This window comes from Chiloscyllium plagiosum, chromosome 5, assembly GCF_004010195.1.
Source record: "Chiloscyllium plagiosum isolate BGI_BamShark_2017 chromosome 5, ASM401019v2, whole genome shotgun sequence".
Lineage (NCBI taxonomy): Eukaryota > Metazoa > Chordata > Chondrichthyes > Orectolobiformes > Hemiscylliidae > Chiloscyllium > Chiloscyllium plagiosum.
In genome coordinates, this window is record NC_057714.1 from 47,605,980 (window position 1) to 47,629,181 (window position 23,202).

General features: G+C 38.2%; 1 protein-coding gene across 5 annotated transcripts in view; it reads left to right on the forward strand.

Annotated features, from left to right (window-relative positions):
* Positions 1-20,614, forward strand: part of si:ch211-197h24.6 — a 91,262-nt gene extending 70,648 nt beyond the window's left edge. For all 5 annotated transcript variants that reach the window (XM_043689992.1, XM_043689994.1, XM_043689995.1 and 2 more), the window contains 8 exons: positions 546-632; positions 1,899-2,076; positions 5,591-5,648; positions 7,028-7,078; positions 8,519-8,626; positions 9,465-9,564; positions 16,629-16,850; positions 18,756-20,614. In XM_043689992.1, the coding sequence (XP_043545927.1) occupies positions 546-632; positions 1,899-2,076; positions 5,591-5,648; positions 7,028-7,078; positions 8,519-8,626; positions 9,465-9,564; positions 16,629-16,850; positions 18,756-18,823 (872 nt within the window). In that variant the 3' untranslated portion in view covers positions 18,824-20,614. The remainder of the gene's footprint in view (positions 1-545; positions 633-1,898; positions 2,077-5,590; positions 5,649-7,027; positions 7,079-8,518; positions 8,627-9,464; positions 9,565-16,628; positions 16,851-18,755) is intronic.
* The last annotated feature ends 2,588 nt before the right edge of the window (positions 20,615-23,202 follow it).

Sequence of the window (23,202 nt, forward strand, 5' to 3'; positions counted from 1 at the left end):
AGGGAGAGGTTGAACAGGTTGGGGTTATTTTCCCTGGAGTGTCGGAGGCTGAGGGGTGACCTTATAGAGGTTTACAAAATTATGAGGGGCATGGATAGGGTAAATAGGCAAAGTCTTTTCCCTGGGGTGGGGGAGTCCAGAACTAGAGGGCATAGATTTAGGGTGAGAGGGGAAAGATATAAGAGACCTTTGGGGCAACCTTTTCCACAGAGGGTGGTACATGTATGGAATGAGCTGCCAAAGGAAGTGATGGAGGCTGGTGCAATTGCAACATTTGAGAGGCATTTGGATGGGTATATGAATAGGAAGGGTTGGAGGGATATGGGCCAGGTGCTGGCAGGTGGGACGAGATTGGGTTGGGATATCTGGTCGGCATGGACAGGTTGGACCGAAGGGTCTGTTTCCATGCTGTACATCTCTATGACTGTATGACTCTAGTGTTTTAGTTCAAGGAATCGATCCCTCATGTAAGATTGTGTTATTAGTACATGAGCAATCTATTTCAAGGTATTAAGAATATTTTGTAACAATTAATTCTGTTTCAGCTGGTTCTCGGTCAGATTATAAATATTCCCGACGTGATTCCTCGACAAGTCGACACGTCCAGTCTAGAAAAAGAGAAAGCTCTAAAGGTGAAACTTTTTTTTGTGTTTTATAATTATCAAGTAGTTGAAAGTCTGTATTCGCATGCTTCTGAAGATTAACCAAAATATAACAGTAAGCAAAACTGGCTTGTTAGCATCAGTGGCATGCACTTTGTTTCACCATGATTTATATATGCAGTGATAACCAGAAGGGAAGCCATCCATATCCTGTCCATACTGTTTTCTTTTCATGTAATATAGGGATCAGAACTGGACCCATTATTGTTGATGTGGTCTCACTAATGTTCGATGCAGGGTTACCAGAACTCCCTTGCTTTTGAAGTTGACACTACTATGCAGACATTGCATATTGAAAGTTTTTGTAGATTCAAGTTTGAAAGATCGTGGAAATCCTAGTATTATTTTTCTATAAAACTCAATGAAAAGACACATTGGAATGTTTTTTAAAACAAGCTATTTCTCGGAAATCGTGAGATTCTAGATTCTAGATCTTAGTTACTTGTACTAATTTCAGGAAAAAAGTCCGACTGGGTTAATGGCTGTTTTGTTTGAACAGTATTTGCAGAATTGAAGTTTGTTTTTGGGTGGTCACATGGGGACAGTTTGCTCATCTTGCAATGCTTGGCAGATCAAGGTGAAACCTGATTGTTCTCTTGGAAGAATGACTGAAAAAACACTTCTCAATATTGTATCTGCCAAGACTGCAGAGACAACCATTCATAAATTGACTTGATCACACATGCAAAAACACCAGATGAACTAACTTTAATACACTCTATCCTTTATTCATTTTGCCTTCAAGAGTAACCACCATTGGCCAGAAGGTGCTTTTTTTTTTAAAGTAAATCTCTCCAAAAGGTAGATTCTGCCCCTCCTCTACATGCACATGTATGCGAGTGTGCACATCTGTGTTTCGGGTACTTTGGGGGTTGGGTGAATATTTTTATTTTTACAAATTGTGTCAATTAATTCTACATAATAAATAATTCTGTGACTGTTGAAGCGATTTGATTGTTGGATCTTTTCATTTTAAACCTAATATAGAGAAAATGTACGATTAGCCATATTGGGACTTGGGTGTTATATTTTTCAGTTTATGTTGTGATACATAGTGGGTCTGGAACACTCTTTCATCTTGACTATAGCAAAATCTTTACAAATTAAGTGTGGTTTGAGTTTTTTTTGGCCTTGCTATAATTTTTAACAATAAAATTGATATCTCAAGTATTCTGTCAAGTAATGTACTTTGTTTTATATTAATTGGGCTGTATTCATTTTTTAAATGTTTTTAAGATACTAAACATTCTGGCGAAGACTGGCGAGATGAATGGCAACGATCGGTTAAGCGAACAAAATATTATAAACAAGATAAAGAAAGAGTGAAAGAAAAAAGTATACATTCTGACAGAGACAAGAAGCGGAAAAGTAGATCAGATTCTAAAGATGACTACAAGAAAGGAGACAGGTCTAGGTAATGCTTTATGGGAAAGATATTTTTCCTTTGCCTGTAGTACTGTCACTGATATATCATGGTAGCGTCTTAATAGTTTGAGAGGGAAGGTTAAGTGTTGGCTGTATTCAGGCAAAAAGAAGTTTACCACATATGTAAAAGTTTGGGCAGTAAACTTGTCAATGATCCAAAATTATCAGTGCTGTATAATTATCCTAGTTACAGTTCTGATTCTTTTGATACAGTCCGAAATTTGGTTTCTTGGGGTCATCAGAAGTGCATCTCAGTAAGAGGTGAAGAACCTACTAGGGAGTCTAAGGAGAAGAATGATACCTGGTGAATTAATTGAAATATTGTAGCGACATATATTTTTTAAAAATACTGCTGTACCTAATATTCCAATGATCTGTAAGTAGAATTTTGCAGTTTTCCAGTTGTGCCAGTTTTAAGAAGACTTGAAAATTGTCTTCTGAATTTGTAAAGCTGCACTGAAATGTGAAATATAGCAGAGCAATGTCTCCTATTAGAATCCTCTCAAACCAGACACTTGGAATGAAATGTAAGAGTAGAGACTGGAAAATGACTGATGTAACAACACCCTTGTTTAAGAAGGGAGGGAGGCAGAAGGCAGGAAACTGTAGGCTGGTTAGCCTGACCTTGGTTGTTGGTAAGATTTTAGAGTCCATTAGGATGAGATTGCAGAGTACTTAGAAGTGCATGATAAAATAGATTTGTGTCAGCATGGCTTAATAATCAAAGGAAGGTAATGTTTGTCAAATCCATTACAATTTGTTGATGAGCTAATGAGCAAGTTAGACAAAAGAGGGCCGGTAGACATGATCTATTTGGATTTGTAGAAGACTTTTGACAAACTGCTGCACCAGCAGTTACTAAATAGGATAAAAGCTCATGGTGTTAGGGGAAAGTTACTGCATGAATAGAAGATTGGCTGACTGTCAGAAGACAAAGCAGGGATAAAGAGGTCTAGTGGATGTAGATAAGATGTTTCCACCAGTAGGATAGGCTGGGACCCAAGAGCATAGCCTTAGAATGAGGGGTTGCCCTTTAGAACTTAGGTTCATGGAGCAAGCTGCTACTGTCCTGTTGCTTTTCCAGTTGAACTCGGCAGTCGTTAGTTAGTAGGTTCTTGTCCACATTTTTGATTGATCATTCTTAATCCCCTTAATTCTCTAAAGTGAAACATTTGGTGCCATAATTGTGACTGAAGTTGACGGAGGGATAATTGGGCCCATAACGAGTAGGTCAGTTCCTCAAATTTCTTAATGTTTTAATTTAGATTAAAAAGTCTGGGGAAAATTAATTCTGACATAAGAAACATGATCAGTAGGGCGTTTTGGGACATCAAGTTAATAGGGAATAAAACTGATCAGCAAATACCTCCTGACACAAAAAGCAGATAGACATCTGTCATGCTAATAGGAAAACCTTTAAACGTTTCCTGATCATTCAGTTCAGAGATGTTATTTGACAACAGGTGAGGCTTGATATTTAAGACAAGAAATATGGTCACTGGCAGGTAGTACCTAGAAATGAGTTGTAAGATATTCCATCGATATAGAAACTGTGCGTTTAGCTCTACCAGTGGCTACGGTGGCTCAGTGGTTAGCACTGCTACCTCACAATGCCAGGGACTCTGGTTCGATTCCAGCCTTGGGCAACTGTCTGTGCGAAGTTTGCACATTCTCCCTGTATCTCCTCGGTGCTCCGTTTCCTCCCACACTCTAAAGATGTGCAGTTTGTGAATGGGCCATGTTAACTTGCCTATAGTGTTCAGGGAGATGTAGATTAGGTACATTGGTCAGGCGTAAATATAGGATAATAGGGTTGGGAAATAAGTCTGGGTAGGTTACTCTTTGGAGGTTTGGTGTCCACTTGTTGTTCCACTGTAGGGATTCTGTGATTCTGTATTTGTAAGCCTTAACGGTGAGCTGGAATGTTTTGTTTCTTGGGTGTTCCTACTAATTCCAGCTGTATTCAGCTGATAAACATGTTTAACATTTTGGTAGCAGTCAATTAGTTGCTATTCTGTGATATGTTTGGGATGAAATGATTTGGATGAGAATATAGGAGGTATGGTTAGTATGTTTATGGATGATAGCAAAATTGCCAGTATAGTGGACATTGAAGGAAATTATCTGGGCCAGTGGGCTAAGGAATGGCAGGTAGAGTTTAATGCAGATAAATGCGAGGTGTTGCAGTTTGGTAAGACAAGCCAGGGCAGGACTTAGACAGTTAATGGTAGAACCCTAGAGAGTGTTGTTGAATTGAGAGACCTAGGGATGCAGGTACATGGTTCCTTGAAAGTGGCATCACAGTTAGAAGGGGTGGTGAAAAAGGCATTTGACAACTTGCCTTGGTCAGAGCATTGAGTACGTGAGTTGGGGTGTCATGTTATGGCTGTACAAGATAGTGATAAAGCCACATTTGGAGTTGTGCTTACAGTTCTGGTTGCCCGGCAATAGGAAGAGTTTTATTAAACTGGAAAGTATGAAAAAAAAAGATTTACAAATATAACTTGTTCCCAAGTTACAAGGAACTGTTGGATAAGTTAGGACATTTTTCCCTGGAGTGTAGGAGGCAGAGGTGTGACCTTGCAGAGGTTTGTAAAATCTCTGGCAAGGTTTCAAGGGATATGAGAACAAATGCAGGCAAATGAGACTAGTTCAGTTTAGGGAACATGTTCAGCATGGACAAGTTGAACTGAAGAGTCTGTTTCCATGCTCTATGACTCTGACTTTATAACTGAAATGAAGAAGAATTTCTTCAGCCTGAGGGTGATTAGTCTGTGAAACCCATTGCCACAAGGCTGTGGAGGCCAAGTTATTGAGTGAACTTAAGACAGCAGGAAAGAGTTCTTGATTGAGAAGGGGGTCAAAAGTTACTAGCAGAAGGCAGCTGAGTGGAGTTGAGAAACTTATTAACTATGATCAAATGGCGTAGTAGACTTGATGTTCCAAATAGCCTAATTCTGCTTATGTGTTGTTGGACTTGATAGGACAGATACCTGGAGGTGTTTTCCTCTTGTGGTGGAGACTAGACCTATGGGATGTCGTTTAACTATAAGAGTTATACCTTTGAAGATGGAATTGAGGAATTATTCTTTTCTGAGGGTGATATAGGTGAAATTTTCAAAACAGAAGCTGAGGCATTGAATTTATTCAAAGCAGAATTAGGATTTTGATAGGCAAGGGAGTTGAGGCTTTATGGAATACAGACAGGTAGGTCTGTTCCTGTTCTTATTCCTCTGTCCTCAAGCAGATGTTTCCATGAATCTGAATGGTTGCTGGTTTAATAGGTGACAAAAATGTAAAGAAGACAGCAAAGTACTTTGTATTTTCTTGGTGCAAGCCTTATTGTTCTCTTTCCATTGCAACAAAAGTCAAAATTCTAATGAAAATAGCTATCTTGTTGATTGCTTGCGAGTAATATCCATGTGTTCTTTATATCCTGACCAAATTAACATTCCTGTATCATTCTGAAGACATAAAAATTGTAGTGTTGTTATTTTCCGTAGGAGTAGTAAAGATGATCTTCACAAAGGATCCAGCGTCAGCCAACGGGTATCAGAAAAGGTATGTCAGAAATTTGTAATTGTTTGAACAGTAGACTGATAATAGTTTCCACAGAATTAACTACTGTGTCTTAGGTAAAATTACACTTATGAAGCATTTAATACATGTCTTAATATTCTGGAACTGATTCTGTATTCACCTTAGTGGCCACTTTTAGAGTCACACTGAATTTTATCTTTGCATTTACCTTTAAGTTATAACACTGCTAGTAGTTTGGTGATATGTTTTTGTTAGAAAAATGCTTTTCAGTAAATTGTTGAGGTTTAGCTGCACTCATATAGGCAGAAAACCTGTTCTTAAATGTTTGAGATGTTAAATATATTCAAGTAGGTGTCTTGTTTACCTCTTAATCTGATCATGCTATCTTGTATTCCATTTCCAATTTTAGGTGGGCAGTACGGTGGTTAGCACTGGTGCCTCACAGTGCCAGGGACCCAGGTTCAGTTCCAACTTTGGAAGACTGTGACGTTTGCACAATTGCTCTGTGTCTGCATAGGTTTCCACTGGGTGCTGTGGTTCTTCTAAGCACCCCAAATTTCAGTTTCCCCTTGAACAAGCTCACAATTGTCATTCCTGCTTCTTTTGAAATTCTGGAACAGTTTTCCTCAAGAAATAATCCCCCCCCCTCCAAATTTTCCATCTTTCACTCATGACCTTCATGCCAAGAGTGCCAAATGGGGCTAATCTCACCATCTGTCTTGCTGTTCCACTCACCACTCCTCTTCACCTGTGAACCATAATCCAGTGGTTCATTTTTATCTAACTCTTCACTGTAAAATTGTATTTGATGTTGACTTGCAAATTCTAATGTTTGTTTTATAAATGTTTGTACTGTGTTTCTATCACTTCACTATCCCATTATTAAGTTTTGTTATTTAACTGCCCTAATACTTTTATTAATGTAATAATTAACATAATCATTTTTCTTTCTTCTGACTCAAACTATCTGATTTGTGTTTGTTGTTTGATTTGTTTGTCATTTGGTAAACAATTCAGAATCTGAAATTGACTTGGTCACATCACAAATGTGTAAGTATAATTGTGGTATAAAATAATGGTATAATATGGTACAATTGCTATGGTCGCATCCAGTTGAACCTGAATGTATGTGATCAGCAACTCATTTGATGGTGAGAAATGAGTAATTGGTAAAACTGTACCAAACCATGATAAGCTTTGTTTTCTAAATATTAATATGTTCACTCAGTGGGGAAAAGCACTATATCATGGATGAATTGAACCTGTTCATTTAAGGTCACTCCCAGAAGAACACACATCAGTGTGTTCCATTGTTTCTTTAATGATACTGAGAGTTCTGTTTCAGAAATGGTTAGCAGTTACAAGAATATTGAGAGAAAATATTTCTTTTTGTATTTTAGCATGGACTGTCCAAACAAGATATCATAAAGAAGGAGATTTTGGCATATTTGGTGAGTGCAAAATGGTTCTTTTCATGTTCTCTCAAAACTTTTTAAGAATTTGCCCCTAAGGGAGAACTTTTTCATGCAGAGGGTGATGCATGTATGGAATGAGCTGCCAGAGGACGTGGTGGAGGCTGATACAATTACAACATTTAAATTGCATCTGGATGGGTGGGTGAATACGAAGGATTTAGAGAGATGTGGGCCAAATGCAGGCAAATGGGACTAGATTAATTTAGATATCTGGTCAGCATAGACTGAAAGATCTGTTTCCATGCTGTACAACTCTGACTCTAATTACAATTGCATAGCCAGAAAATCCAGAGGGAAGGTGATCCATGTCCTGAGAAGCTAGGCTGTCAATTGAGTGGGGTGCTCAGTTCTGGAGGTTTACTTTTCAAAAGTCAAGACTGCCACCTGCCCTCTACAGCTGCACCCATCTTGTCTTCCAGGATCAGCTAACATGGCCTCCTGCTTCCAGGTAGCGCCATGACTGGAGAGGACCAGTGGTGAGGTGGCATTGGGTGCTTGTCCATTAAAGGATAGTATTGCAAAATGGTTTGAAACTTTGTGATGCTGTTTATGTTGAGATCATTATGAGCTAAATATATAAATAAAATTTCATGTTCATTTGTGTAATAAACTTATGTTCTGTTGGTAAAGAATATTTGCAGCCTTTAGTGCATATATTATTGACTAGCAAGCACGTTCAATACTTTAAAAGTAAGTTGACTCTGAGTTGTCAAGCCCGGTTTCATTATGGAATCTGACTTGTCCAGTTTAACTATCAGATGGAATTGTAACATCTTGCAAAAAAGTTCCAAGTCTGCATGCGTTGGTTTTCGGGGAACAGCGGTGAGGGCTATGCCAGTGGGAACAACCAGAGTCCGAGTGCAGTTGTTTTAATGGCCAAGGGCATGGAATGAAGGTTGCTATGGATCAATAGTGTAGCTTTGGAAATGTCTTGTGAATGGGGGTGAGAAAGGGCTGGGCGTGGTCTTTACATGCAAGTAAGAGGGAGAAGGATTTTCTACTAGGTTGAATGTGCTTCAAGGGAGTGAATATCCATGATTGACAGTGGAGGTAGGCAATCCATGTTCGATGGCAAGGCCGAAGGATAGGGAAGGTTATTCAGAGAGCGAGAGAGAGCGAGATTAGAGGATAGAAAGGCACTGAACTCAGAAGGGAGCATCAACAAAAACAAAAGTTGCTGGGAATATTCAGCAGCATCTGTAGAGGGTTAATATTTTGGATCCAGTGACCCTCTTCAACACCCTTCAGAAAAATGAGATTGGGCAGTTACTTGGTAGACACTTAAGGACAGTGAAGTACTGAAGATGTTTCTGAGAAACCTGCTGTAGTGTGTGGTGGGAAAAAATAACGCTGTTAGATAAAAATGGTCATTGATAGTCTTGGCTGGTAAATAATCTATCCTGTATTTTCTTACAGGCCAGTTTTAAAGTTATTAGTGATACTGATGCTGGATATGTCAAGGAGATAATGTACAAACTTAGCAATCGATTGTTGCAGTTTGGTCAAAAGGCCATGAAGATCACGGTAAATATTTTGAGAAAAATCGTAATTTTATGTGATTATTTATCTTTCCCAATCTCACTATAAGTGTACCTTTCCTAAAAGGCAATAACTTATGCTAAGGTTCAGTTGCACAGACTGTAGTATCAAGTAAAATGTCAATTCTTCATGCTTGACCCTAGCCAATAGATGTTGATGAGCTAATTGGTTGACATAAGCAAAGCCTAGTTACATAGAATATTTACAGGTTCAGTGGGAGTCACTGAGCAGAGAGCAGAAGTAAATGGACCACAGCTCTATCCCTTAACTTCTCTTTAGCAATGTTTTGTTTCACCCCTTTGAAATTAGAAACACTGAATTAAAATGCAATGCCAAAACAGCACATTCACTTTAATTAGCTAAATTAACACTGATCCTAGATAATCCATGATTTGTTTTGATCCTTGTCACTCATCACAAAGCTGTATACTGTAGTGTGTATACAATGAGCATTTTCATTGTTTTAACATTCACCCATCCAACCACAATTTTAAATTGGGTCCCAACCATGCTATTAAGCAAGTTTCTAGTATAGATGCTGCACTGAACTAGTTTGATGTGCCTTTTCTTTTTTAAAAAAATCATGGTTTATTAAGCTTGTACCTTTGTTTTTAAAAAAAAATCATGTTTGCTGCAGGCCATTGTGATTAGCCAGGAAACAGATTCATGTAACAGAGTTACTGTTAGGCTGACTGTGGGGAAAAAAAAACTGGAAGGGCCCCTGGATTAATTTTTACAGCATTCTGCTGCAAATGTCACATGGTGGGTATGCATCAAGTTCATGGTACATTTGATCTTAAAATAAGTATTCCTTCTTGTTCAGGGTTCTGCTGAGAAGTTAATCAAAGAAACAAAATCCTGTATACCAGATGGAAATTTTGGACGTGACTCTCATAAGACAACAAATTTAGGGAGTTATTCAGGTAATTGGGTTTCAAATGGATGGTCATCTTTCTTTTGTCTTGATGGTGCCTGTTGGTTTATGGAATGATTTATGGATTTTACAGAGTGTTTTAATCCTGGTAGTACCTATTATTGCCTTTAAGGTCCTTAGAACATCAATGTCATATGTGTAATGTATGGTAGATGGAGCTGGAATGCAAGCACTTTTTAAATACTCTTGTCACAACCTCTTTTCTATGATTTATTTTGCTTAAACAGACATGGATATTTATTTTCATGTTGAACATCCTGAGCCTAGTCTTTTAGTTGAACCCCCTTGAAATTACTGTACTTTTATCAAGTCTCATTGGAGAAAGTGAGGACTGCTGATGCTGGGGATCAGAGCTGAAAATGTGTTGCTGGAAAAGCACAGCAGGTCAGGCAACATCTAAGGAGCAGGAGAATCGTCGTCTCGGGCATGAGCCCTTCTTCAGGACATTTTCAGCTCCAGTCTCATTGACTGGATCTCACGAATATTTTAGAATGTAAAACTGTAAGCTAGCTTGAATAAAACATCTTTAGGCTTCTTATAGTTTCTGTACTGCTTTCACATGTAATTGAAGGTTGACTAAATGAAAAGGTATGCTAGATTAGTTGTACTTATTATTTAGAGAGATTGACCATGGCATTCAAAACACTATTGGTTTGGTTTTTCTTCAAGTTATCTCTTTGTTTACATTATGTTATTTGAACTGGGAAAACGCGATAAGTAACCATTTATATTTGTTGGATAGTGAGATTCTCTGAGTGCAAAAGGCTGTAATTAATTTTGTTAAACAGTTTGGCAAGTCAAATCAAGGTAGGAGTTTCATGGTGAATGGTAGGGCCTTAAGAAGTACAGTGGAACAGAGGGATCTTGAAATTCACATTCACAGTTCTGTGAAAGTGGAGTCACAGGTAGACAGGGCTGTGAAGACAGGGCTTTGGCACACTGACCTTCATCAGTCAGGGCATTGAGTATAGAAATTGGGAAGTTATGTTACAGGACATTGGTGAGTCCACACTTGGACTATTGTGTTCATTTTTGGTAGCCTTACTATAGGATGTTATTAAACTGGAAAGAGGGCAGAAGAAATTTACAAATACGTTGCCTGGACTCAGCAGTCTGAATTATAGAAAAAGGTTGGACAAATTAGGATTTTTTTCTTTAGAGTGTAGGAGACCGAGGGGGAATCCTATGATGGTGTATAAGATCACGAGAGGCATGGATAGGGTGAATGCAGTGGGTTAGAGAATTGAAGACTAGAGGGCATCAGTTTAAGGATTAGAGGGAAAGAATAAAAGGGAAACTGGGGGCGGGGGGCGCGGGCAATGTTTTTACATAGAAGGTGGTATGCATATGGAATGAGCTGTCAGTGGAAGTGGTTGAAGTTGGTACATTAACAATATTTAAAAGGCATTTGGACAAATATATGGATACGGAAGGATTAGAAGGATGCAGGGCAAAAGTGAGGACTGCAGATGCTGGAAACCAGAGTTTAGATCAGAATGGTGCTGGAAAAGCACAAGTCAGGCAGCATCTGAGGAGCAGGGAAATCGACGTTTTGGCCAAAAGCCCTTCATCAGGAAAGAAGGGCTTTTGGCTGAAACGTCAATTTTCCTCCTGCTTGGATGCTGCCTGACCTGCTGTGCTTTTCCAGCACCACTCTGGTCTTAGAAGGATGCTGGCCAAGTGCAGGGAAATGGGTGAGCATGGATGGGCCTTTTTGGTCAGGATGGACCAGTTTGGGCCAAAGGGCCTGACACCGTGCTGTAGGACTCTTGACTCCTTAATATTGCTTTGCAAATGTTCTGGAATAGTTAGCCCAGGGGGGATGGTCATTTCTCCTAAATCACTGTAGACTCACTTTCCTCCAGTCTGTACACTCTCGTCTCAAATTAATACGGTGTCTATGAGCAAAGATAATTTTGAAAAGTTTGTTGTATTTGCCATAAAATATTTGTCATTTGTTTAGCATCATCAGATAAAAATATTTTCTCTTTGGGCTGAAATTGCCAGGATCCAACTTTGTGACATACTTTATCACAGAAGCCAAACAGTTGGAGGCAAAATAGTCTGAACAGCAATGCCAGCTCAGTATAACAACCCACTCTGGAAAAATGCACTGTTACTCCAACCCCACTACTTCCAGGGTCATCATAAAAGTTAAAGATTTAATCAAATTACTCAAGTCTCCAATACACTATGTGATGAACTCACGTTTAATAGAAAACACTGACCAGATTTTTTGCACTTAGTAGAAACTACTAAATAAATAAGCTCTATCCGCAGGCAAAGTATGTATTATCAACTTTTAACTCTGTAACTTAAATTCTAAACCTTTAAAACCCCTAATTATACTTTGGAGACAGGAAAAAATAATGAATTGAGTGGAGGAAAAAAAAATTAGGGGAACACTGTTTGATAACACCAGTACACAGGATGTATTCTTTCACTTCTGAAAACTTCTGATCTCTGATCATCATCTTTCTTAGTCCTTTCAGTTCTTTACTGCTTTACTAGCAAAATCAAGGTTAATGGGAATCGGAGTAAAAATGAATCATACCTGGCTCAAAGGAAGATGGTTATGTTTTGGGATGTCAGTCACCTCAACTCCAGGACATCACTGCAGGACTATCTCAGGATAGTGTCCTAGGTCCCATCATCTATTGCTGCTTCATCAAAGACATTCTCTCCGTTATAAGATCAAGTGGGAATTTTAACTGATTGTACGATATTCAGTGCTATTTCCAACTCATCCAACATTGAAACTGTCCACATACTGATGCAGCAAGACCTGGATAATATTCAAGTTTGGCCTGACAAGTGGGAAGCAATGCCTGATTCCTGAAGAAGGGCTTATGCCAGAAACGTCGATTCTCCTGCTCCTTGGATGCTGCCTGACCTGCTGTGCTTTTCCAGCAACACATTTTTCATCCCTGCACAAATACCAGGCAATAAGAGAGAATCTAACAATTTCCGCTTGATATTCAATGGTAGTATCATCACTTAGTCCCCCACTGTCTACATACTGGAGTTTCCATTGACCAAAAACTGAACTTGACTTCCATGTAAGACCTAAGCAGGTCACAGGCTGGGAATCCTGCAGCAAGTAACATAATGACTCTTCAAAGCCTGTCCACCATCTATCTAAAAGGCACGGACAGGAATATGATGTGTGCACCTCACTTGCCTGAATGAATGCAGCTCCAACAACGCTTAAGCTTGATAGCATCCAAGATATGCAATCTGCTTGATTGTGCCCACATGCATCAACATCCACTCTCTCCCTGGCACTCAATAGCTGCAAGATGTACCATCTACAAGATACACTGCAGAAATTCACCAAGGCTTCTCAGATAGCACTGTTGAAAACTGTGATCTCACCATTAAAAAGCCAAGGGGAGCAAATACATGGAACCCCACCACCTGCAAGTTCCCTTCCAATTCACTCACCATCTTGTCTTGGAAATACATTACCTTTCCTCAGTGTCACTGATCAAAGCCCTGTAACTTCCTTCCAAACAGAATTATAGGTATGCTTACATCAAACAGACTGCAGTGGTTCAAGAAAGTAGCTTATCACCACCTACTTGAGGACAATTATAGATAGGCAGTAAATACTGGCCCAGCTGGTAACATCTACATTTCATGAATAAATACAAAAATAAAGACATGACAGTTGACACACTACTTTTCCAGTCTCCCATTTACTGGTTAGAGGCCGCAGTAGATGTTGAATTAGAATCGCTAAACCTCTTTCAATTCTTTGTTACTTCTCTGCAAGAAGAGAGAAATACTTTATTTTAGAGTCTGGAGGCATTGTACCCTGTATTATTCACACAGGCTGTCCACTTGCCCAAGAGCTTGTTAGAACATTTCTGACCTTCTCAACTGGTCCTGATTGTTTTCTCAATTAACAGTCTGACTCTAAGAAAGACTGTCCTGAATTTACGCCCCCCAGTCTAGAAAAGTCCAACAATCCTCCCCATGCTTGAACAAAGCAACAGTGGAACTACAACTTGCAAAGTGTTCCAGTAACTTGTCTCAAAACTGCAGCATGGCTGTCCACAGTTTTCTTGCTTTAAAGCTATATCATTTTTCCATTTTGGTCCACAATGCAAAAATAAAGAAAAACTTTAAGAAATGATCTTTACATTAGAAAGGAAGCTTGAATTAGTTCAGGGTGGGTACATGTGCCCCATAATAAGGAAAGTGTTTACGATCAATGATTTTGCACAGAAATATTGAAATTCAGCCTGCTTTAATAGAAGATAATTGAAGCAGAGACTGGTACATTTTTTATGGAAAAAAATGGATGAATATTTATAACATCAGAATATACAAAAGAAATGATAGAACAGGGTCAGTGGGATTAAATTTTGGATCACTGCAGCAGAAGACAGCATGATGAATAGTCTCTTGTGCTGTAAACTTGATTGTTCTCTAATATTAATGTGACTTTTGTTCTAATGAATGCTCAAAATAGATGGTGATCAAGGTATAACTCACTCAGGTATTTGTGCTAAGATATCATCACCTCACGATAGACAAGTTATTCTATATTCCACAAATACTTCAGTGAGTTACTTATTCAGCTGTTCCAAAAGAACTTTGACAGAAACATAACACAGTCAGTTTCCTGGTTATATCATATTCACAGAAAACATGATTAATTTTATTCAGCTGTTATCATAGGTATAGGTAGGAAAGTATATTGTGAAAAAGGATTTGAGGATGCAGATGGACAATGAGTGGGGAAAATATTGGCCAGTGGAGTATAATGTGGGAAAATGTGAAACAGTTCATTTTTTGGCAGGAAGAAAGCATGGAGATCAACTGCAGAATTCTGAGATACAGGAGGATTTAGGTGCTCCCGTGCAAGAGTCACAAAACGCCAATACGCAGACCCCAATAAGTAATTAAACTAGTGGAATGCTATCCTTTATTCGAGAGGAATTTAACATAAAAGTTAAAAATCACACAACACCAGGTTATTTGGAAGCACTAGCTTTCGGAGCGTTGCTCCTTCATTAGGTGGTTGTGGAGTATAAGATCATAAGACACAGAACTTACAGCAAAAGATTTCAGTGTCATCCTGGTTTTTAAGTCTTTCATCTTTTAGAATGCAGGTTTTGGTTCATTAATCTGTAAACCCCAGAATTACTTTTAAGTCACCTTCTTGAGATAACTTCAGCTTTTATAACGAAACATGATATTTCAGTTCAGACAATGCATTAAATGTGTGAGGTCAGAATCTGTCTGTATCCCAATCTTGATTCTAGGGAGGTGGCGGGTGATGGTGAACTGTCCCACATGTCCATCTTCCTTCCCACCCATCTGCTCCACCTTCTTTTCGACCATCACAATCACCCCCCACCTTTAAGCTACCTATCTCATTCCCAGTCACCTTCTCCCAGTCCCATCCCCCCTCCCATTTATCTCTCAGCCCCCTTGAGTCACCCCTTCATTCATGGTGAAGAGTTTATACTCGAAACATTGACTCTCCTGCTCCTTGGATGTTGCGTGACCGGCTGTGCTTTTCCAGCACTAATTTTTTCTTTGTCAGACCTGACATAAAGTAACATTGTCATGGTTGTTAGATACCAGCCATTATTGCTGTAGAACGATGTTCGGTCAATAATCGTTGACTAAATCATAAGATCATCTGTTATGATTATTTTGTTCATAATTCAGCAGTGTTCAGCTGCATCCAAAATTCCTCCGAAAGAAACAGTTCATGACCGCCTACAGAGGAAATGGAAAATACCCATGCCTATTCAGATGTCGAGGCAACCATTGTACCGTCTTAATTCCAGATAATGACCATCTTTATCAAGAAAATTAATATCTTTCCCTGACTTAGACCATTTGGTTTTGACTTTCACTAATCCTCAACCATTAACATTATTTAGATTATCACTTAGTAGAAGCTCAGTTGGACCAGCTAATTTGTTACCATACCTGAAAAATTAGCAAATCAGTTGGTCTCTCTGGTGAGTAGCTCACCAGATCCTTTAAAGTTAATTCCCCTTCTGCAAGACTCTCATCATCAATTTGATGGAATTCTCACCATAATATTCCTCCTAATTTTTCTTGCCCCGTGATGTCTGTGCACTGCAACAATTTCCAGAAATGAAACCCTTGCCTTGTATGCTGATTATTCCCAGAGCTTCCCAGTGGCTCCACAACTTCAAGGGAATGTCGCTCACCACTTATCTGGATGAGAGCAACCAGATAAAAGTTGCTGTCCAAGGCAAATTTTTGCTCAGTTGACACTTGTGCTACTGCACCCTGCTTCCAGCAGCTGCAACATTAGTGTGCATCCTGTGGAGGCAGTCGGTATGATTTTTAAAATGCATTGAATGAATAATTGACTCTAAACAGTACTTCTTTACCCTTTTTTTATATAATACAAGAACCAGAGCAGAAATGTGGGAACATAATCATCTCCAAATCCCTTCAAAAGTGACTTGTTTCTTTTGACGATCCTAGGTCAGCATCTTCAACCACTCCAGGTTCTAGAATTATAGGACCATAATTATCATAAGGACATAGCTGTTCTGGGAGCTCATTACCATCTCAGGGCAACTAGGAATGGGCATAAACTACCAGCCTGTCTACATCTGAAGAACATGGAAAAAGCAGGTTTCATCCCAGATTTCATTCTTGCCAAAGGTCCCACCAACTGCCATCCCAATGAAGGGGCTCAGTTGGTCAGATTGTGGACTCCCCTGTTTGGTAATAAGTGACTGTGGAGGTTTTCATTTTTAAATAGGTTCAGGACCAATTTTGCTTATTGTTGCAAACTGCTGCCTCCTGAGTGTGGCAGAAAATGTTTTATACTTCCCTGCAATCCACTTGCTTTTTGTTATTGTACAAATATAATAAAATGCAAATAAATGTCTATCCATGAAAATCTATGCAGATGTAAATTCTTTTGCAAATTGTTTCTATTGCTTTTGAGTGAACACATTTTATATTTTGCATTTTACAGATAATTTGAATGCCAAGAGATTCGTCATTGAACTAATTTTATGTTTTTGTATATTTTAAACAATGTAGGCTATTCTAGCAGGGATAAAAGTATGATGGAATCTGTTGAATATTCATCATCTGGTTCTCTAACCAGAAGCTCCTCATACCATTCTGCAGCACGTAACACTGATGCATCGATACACAACAACCTCCTGAGCCCATCACTGCTAAATTCTATTCGCGGGATGGATGAGTGTACAATTACTAATACACTCACTAGGCTGGCGGCCAACAATCCTGCATTTGAAGGTAAGCAAATTTTTAACTGTTGAAAAAGAATCAATTATTATTTTGTGCTGCCAAATTAAGTGGCTTTTTTTTTTCAAACGTAGAAAATGCAGCATAATATAAATATTTCCTAATCATCAGTGAGATAAAAGACTAGCTAATCTGTTGTGTGATGGAATTAGATGAGTGATGAAAATTAGTCCGTACTCTAGGATAACTGCTTGCATTGGTTCTGAATTATATCTGCCAAGATATTCCAGTACCGAGGCACCTCGATTATCTGAATGAGATAGGCGTGCACTATTTTGTTCAGATAATTGATTATTCGGATAATCAATTTTCCCTTAAACAAGGGAAGTCATTTGTTTAAATCTATAATTTTAATGTACTGAGTGCAAGTGGACATAGATTTTATATGATAAACAAAATAATGATAACACAAGAAAACGTTTTAAAAATGCAGCAATATGTAGCATTTGGCAAGGATTAGTGAAGACTGCATTAGACAAGGTCCCGAACATCTTCTGCGATCGCAACAGCATTTGTCAGTTTCCTGGAACTCAGTCTCTCGATAGAAAGACAGAAGCACTGCCTAGTGCATGTTCTTGGCCTTTTTTTTTAATGAACCGCCCGGTAAAGTGATAGGGATGCCTGTACAGTACTTTAAAACACTTACTTTTGCAAAGGGCTGTGTAACAACCCTTACCCAAAAAATATCCAGTCGCTGATGCTTGAGCTGCTTGTGTCTGTTTTTGCCAGCGTTTCCATGTGTTCTTCAGTACAGGTAAATTGAATACACTTACCTCTTTGATGTGATGTTTTTGCGGGACCTTGAAATCATCTTTGGATAATCAAAATTCGGATAATCGAGTTCCTCTATAGTCAGATTGTTGGAGCAGCACAGACTATAGTTAAATATTGGGATCTTGTAGAATCCCATGCAGAAAGCTCTGTTGGAATTGTCTGGGAAATTGAATTTTCTGATTAAAAATTGCCTGCATTTGCAGCCTTCCAAAAAAGTTCAGTTGAAGCTGGAAAATTCAGATGATTCTGATTGTTTAAAAGATACCTAGGCAAAATTGGAGAACTAAAATTCGGTTTTAGCTCTTAATATTGAGGATTAAATTAGCTCCCAACCTTACCCCCCCCAAAAATAAACAAATATGTGAGGAATTACACTGCCCATCAATTTAAGATGGCCAGTTGAGCTTGCACTTTGATATGTTTGCATATACTGGTAGTAAAACAGAAATTACAAAAACAGAGAGATTGCTGGAAAAGCTCAGCAGTTCTGGCAGCATCCGTGAAGAGAAATCGGAGTTAATGTTTCGGGTCTGGTGACCTTTGCTCTGAAATGGACCAAAAAAAGTTAACTTTGATTTCTCTTCACAGGTGCTATCGGACCTGTGGAGCTTTTCCAGCAATTTCTGTTTTTGTTTGATCTACAGTACTTCTGTTCTTTCAGGTTTTATTAATACATTGGGCCTTTTTTTTGCAGTTCTTTTAATCAACCTGTTTTGACATTCTGTGCTATGACACACTTCCAAGGCAGGTGGAACTTGAGCCCAGATCTTCTGGCTTTAATCTTTGAAAATAGAACTTGTCCTCCCGTTTCAACTCAACACAATAGCCATTTGCTGGTCCATTTTTCAACAATCAATGCAATGACCAATTTAAAATTTAAACAAATCCTGGCAGTTAACTGTCAATCAAAATGAATGGGTCTATTCTCTGTTGCAACACCTCTACCAAGCTCCGTTCACTTTTGAACTAATCGACATTCTTTTCTCATGCAGTGTAAATGTCTTATCCTGAACAGGTATTCTGGGGAATTGTGGGAATCCTAAAATGAAAAGCTTTGGCAAAATGTGTTTCTTCAGCCATACTCATACTCAGTAATAATCAATACTTCTCCTTTATTTCCAGGTATAAGGATTTCAACCTTGGTTACTGTGTTGATGGAGGCTGGTGTGCTTAGTAAAAGACCAAAGTAAAATGTACCACAATTCAATGCCCTATCCAGCTGGTCACCTCAAAGAAAATATTTGGACACCTTGGGTAACAGCGATGAATCAACAAAAACATCCTTTTTAAACCTTTTTTATAAGATTGAATTAGAAAAAAAGGCTGGTTTTGTGCATTCCAATAAGTTAAAACATTAGTTAAGTATATCTACAGAAAAGCATTAACTTTTATGAGTACTGTTGATTTACAGCTTCAATGTAGATTGCTTAATTCTGGTTACACCAAAGTTTCAGCCTTTTAGATTTCAAAGTTAACTGAAATGTTCTGTATTTTGTTTACTGAAATTGTTAGAATTGCAAAGATTGAACATTTCGATAATTAAAATAGTACTGGCATTGTTCTGAAAGTAATCGTCCCAATAACAATGTTAAAATCTAATGAGCCATCCCAGCAGCTATTTAAAACAAACTCAAACTATTTTATTTGTAGTAGGGATTTGGAGGTTCAGCTAAGAAAAGCAAATGTTTTGAATACAGACTGACCTCTTTATTCTCTTCAGACCTGTAATAATCTTTACATTGGCATCAAAATGTCTCTGGCACAGGTGCAAGCCATCAGTCGTGAACTGATACCTTGCTTTAGGAAATTTTATTTTATTACTTTGAGGATTTCTTATGAATTTTATGAAGTAAATATTTACAGCAATACACTTAACCTGTATCCTCAAATGTGTTAGAAATTCTGCATGATCAATTTGTCATGATCTTTAGTTAAAAATAGAGAAGATAGATAAGAAAAGAATTGTTAATTAATTGCCTAAAATGTATATATTTGAAAAAGGTGGCTTCAAACAATGTAGCCAGTGTTAATTCATGGAGTTGATACTTTAAAGACTCAAGAAGCTCATTGGTGCACAGTGGTTTGTGTTGAAGGGTTAGCATTTGTACATACAAATATTTCCTATCCGTCAGCTCATATATTTCCATCATTTTACTGAGTCACTGATCAGTGCACTCATGCAAGTCCCATCATCCTGATTGAAAATCAAAATTGCATTTTTGTATTTTGAAAGTTTTAAAATTCAATTTTATTTGTAACACTATCTGCTTCAAGAAATGGTGTTATGCCTTTTGTCAGTCATCATTTACCAAGAATTTCTTTGTTCATTTGAATTCCCTCTGCCCAAAGCTGGTAATTACAATTACAGCAGAGACTTCCATTACAGAGATATATTTTTGTTGTTATGTGGAGAAATGTAATCTTTTTCTTCTGTGGTTAAGTAAAATAAATATGGTATGCCTGTTACTGGAGAGTTCTGCTTTCCTGTTGAAGCATTTGACGTGTCAGGGTATCCAGTTTCAGTACTCACTGGTGAAAGTTACATTTACAGGAGCTAGTGTAAACGAGCTGTGTCTTTGTGATTGCATGCCAGCACACACAGGAATTACAGTCAAAGGGAAAGTGATACACTTGGGGATAGGGGAAGAAGATTTTGTGCAGCAGAAGTGGCATTTGTTCCCAACCAATTTTTGTTGGCTTTCTGTGATTTCCTTGGTGAGAAATACAGCATCCTCAATATTCTTATGTCATTGGTAATTGCACCTATTTGAATTTAACTTGTTTCATCCATTCCTGATTTTTTTTACCACTTTGGAGAAAGGCAGTCATGTAATGATGATGTAACTTTCAAAACTGCAAGTAACATTCTATCGACATGGGTCCACATCTCAGCCTGACAGATAGTGACATTTGAATTTATTATAAAAGCAAATCTGGAATGAAGACTCGGACTAAAGATTTTCATCCAAACTGTGTTAAAGGTCATAAAAATCCAGCTTGTTCACTAATGTTCTCAAAATGAAAGAAACATGCCATTCTTATCTGTTGTGGCCAAATGTGACTCCAGATCCATAGCAATTGATTAGATTCTGAACTCTATCTGAATGATTAAGTATGGACAATAAATGCTGGGATGGCCAGCAATGGCCATGTCATATGAACAAACACTTGGAAAAATTGCTATTTAGATTTACAAAATGACTAGTCTGAGTCTTGTGTTTTAAGAATTGTTCGTATGCATAAATAAATACGTTAAATTTGACCTAATTACACGTCTTAACATTGCACCAACTATTACCGTTAACCTGGTAGACACTATATCAAACCTTTCTCCATTCATGTACTGTATATAGTTTAAAACATTAACTGACCTGAAGGTTGGAGTCTAATGTTAGTATTTACAAGTTATTATGAAGGATAGCTATATTGGCTTGCATTACAATTGCACCTGGTTTTGTCAGTGAGTTGGTGAACTTAACTCCTCTCGCATGGGAGTTGCGTGGATGGTTCAGACGAAATAGGTTGCCAGTGCGTTTCCAGTAGATGAAGTTCTGCAGAATATTAAGGATGGCTGGTATATAAAATCAAATTATCACTTTGGTGATGGTTGTACTCCTTTGGAGGTATGGTTTAGCCACACCATTAGTGACAATTTTATTGTAACTGTAATTTACCAGCCATTTAATTATTGATATTTAGTGCCAGATGTGGAGTTACATTGTAATGTTTGGCATTGAAATTCCTCTGTTTATGGAGTGCCAAACTTATTAAAATTATAAATCTAAATCTTCCTTTACAAAATAATAGACAGCAGTTCTAGTCCTTCTGTGTTGCCCAGTTGTTGAAAATAATGCAACAATACTGAGGATCAGGGTGAATAGGTTGATTCCTGGTTAATTCTAACTTTACTGTTAGCCTAACTGTTTACAGATAAGCTGTATCCTTGAGGTTGAGGACAGGGAAAATATGATGTTTGACCAGGAAAAGCTGAAAGCACATCTGAATAATTAGTACTGTATCATCTTTGATGCATTTCTTAGTTCAGTAGTATTTAATCACCAACAAGTTATATTATAATGTCTATACTGCATCACCATTTGCTGCAGCTTAACTTTGTTCAGGATAAAATGTATTAGTATGTTCAAAATTATCATGGTGGGATTATTTATAATCTCCTCCTGTGACACAATTCACTGCAATGTTGCTTCAGATATTTTTTTCTTGTGTTCCACTTCGCAGCCTTTGCGATAAGTTCTAAATTGGAGGAAGGCCAATTTTGACAGTATTAGGCAAGAACTTTCAAAAGCTGATTGGGGACAGATGTTTGCAGGTAAAGGGACGGCTGGAAAATGGGAAGCCTTCAAAAATGAGATAACGAGAGTTCTGTTCCTGTTAGGGTAAAAGGTAAGGCTGGTAGATGTAAGGAATGTTGTATAACTAGAGAAATCGATGTTCTAGTCAAGAAAAGGAAAGAAGCCTATGTCAGGTATCGACAGCAGAGATTGAGTGAACCCTTAGACTATTAAAGGCAGTAGAAGTATATTTAAGAAGAAAATCAGGAGGGAAGAAAGGAATCATGAGAGAGCTTTGGTAAATAGGGTTATGGAGAATCCTAAGGGATTTTATAAATCTATTAAGGACAAAAGGGTTATGAGTGAGAGAATCGGGCGCCTCAAAGTTCAGCAAGGCACCCTATATGTGTAACTGCAGAAGATATTAAACGAGTATCTTGCATCAGTGTGTACTGTGGAGAAGGACTTGGAAGTATAGAATGTAGGGAAATGTATGGTGACAGCTTGAAAAATGTCCATATTACAGAGTAGGAAGTGCTGGATGACTTAAATGCATAAAGGTGGATAAATCCCCAGGATCTGATCCTGTTTACCCTACATCTGTTGGAAGCTAGGGAAGTGATTGCTGGTATATAAAATCAAATGGTCACTTTGGTGATGTTGATTGTGCTCTTTTGGAGGTATGGTTTAACCACACCATTAGTGACAATTTTATTGTAACTGTAATTTACCAGCCATTTAATAATTGTTATTTAGTGCCAGATGTGGAGTTACATTGTAATCTTTGGCATTGAAATTCCTCTGTTTATGGAGTGCCAAACTTATTAAAATTATAAATCTAAATCTTCCTTTACAAAATAATAGACAGCAGTTCTTGTCCTTCTATGTTGCCCAGTTGTTGAAAATAACTGATGCAAGATACCCTTTACTGAGATATATCATCGATAGTCACAGGTGAGGTGCCAGAAGACTGGAGGTTGGCTAACATGGTGCCACTATTTAAGAAAGGTGGTAAGGACAAGCCAGGGAACTATAGACCAGGAAGCCTGACATCGTTGGTGGGTGAATTGTTAAAGGGAATCCTGAGGGATAGGATTTACATGTATTTTGGGAAGGCAAGGACTGATTGAGGATGGTCAACATGGCTTTATGGGAAATCATGTCTCATGAACATGATTGAGGGTTTTGAAAATTAACGAAGAGGTTTGAGGAAGGCAGAGTGTGATCTACACGGACTTCAGTAAAGTGTTTGACAAGGTACCTCATAGTAGACTGGT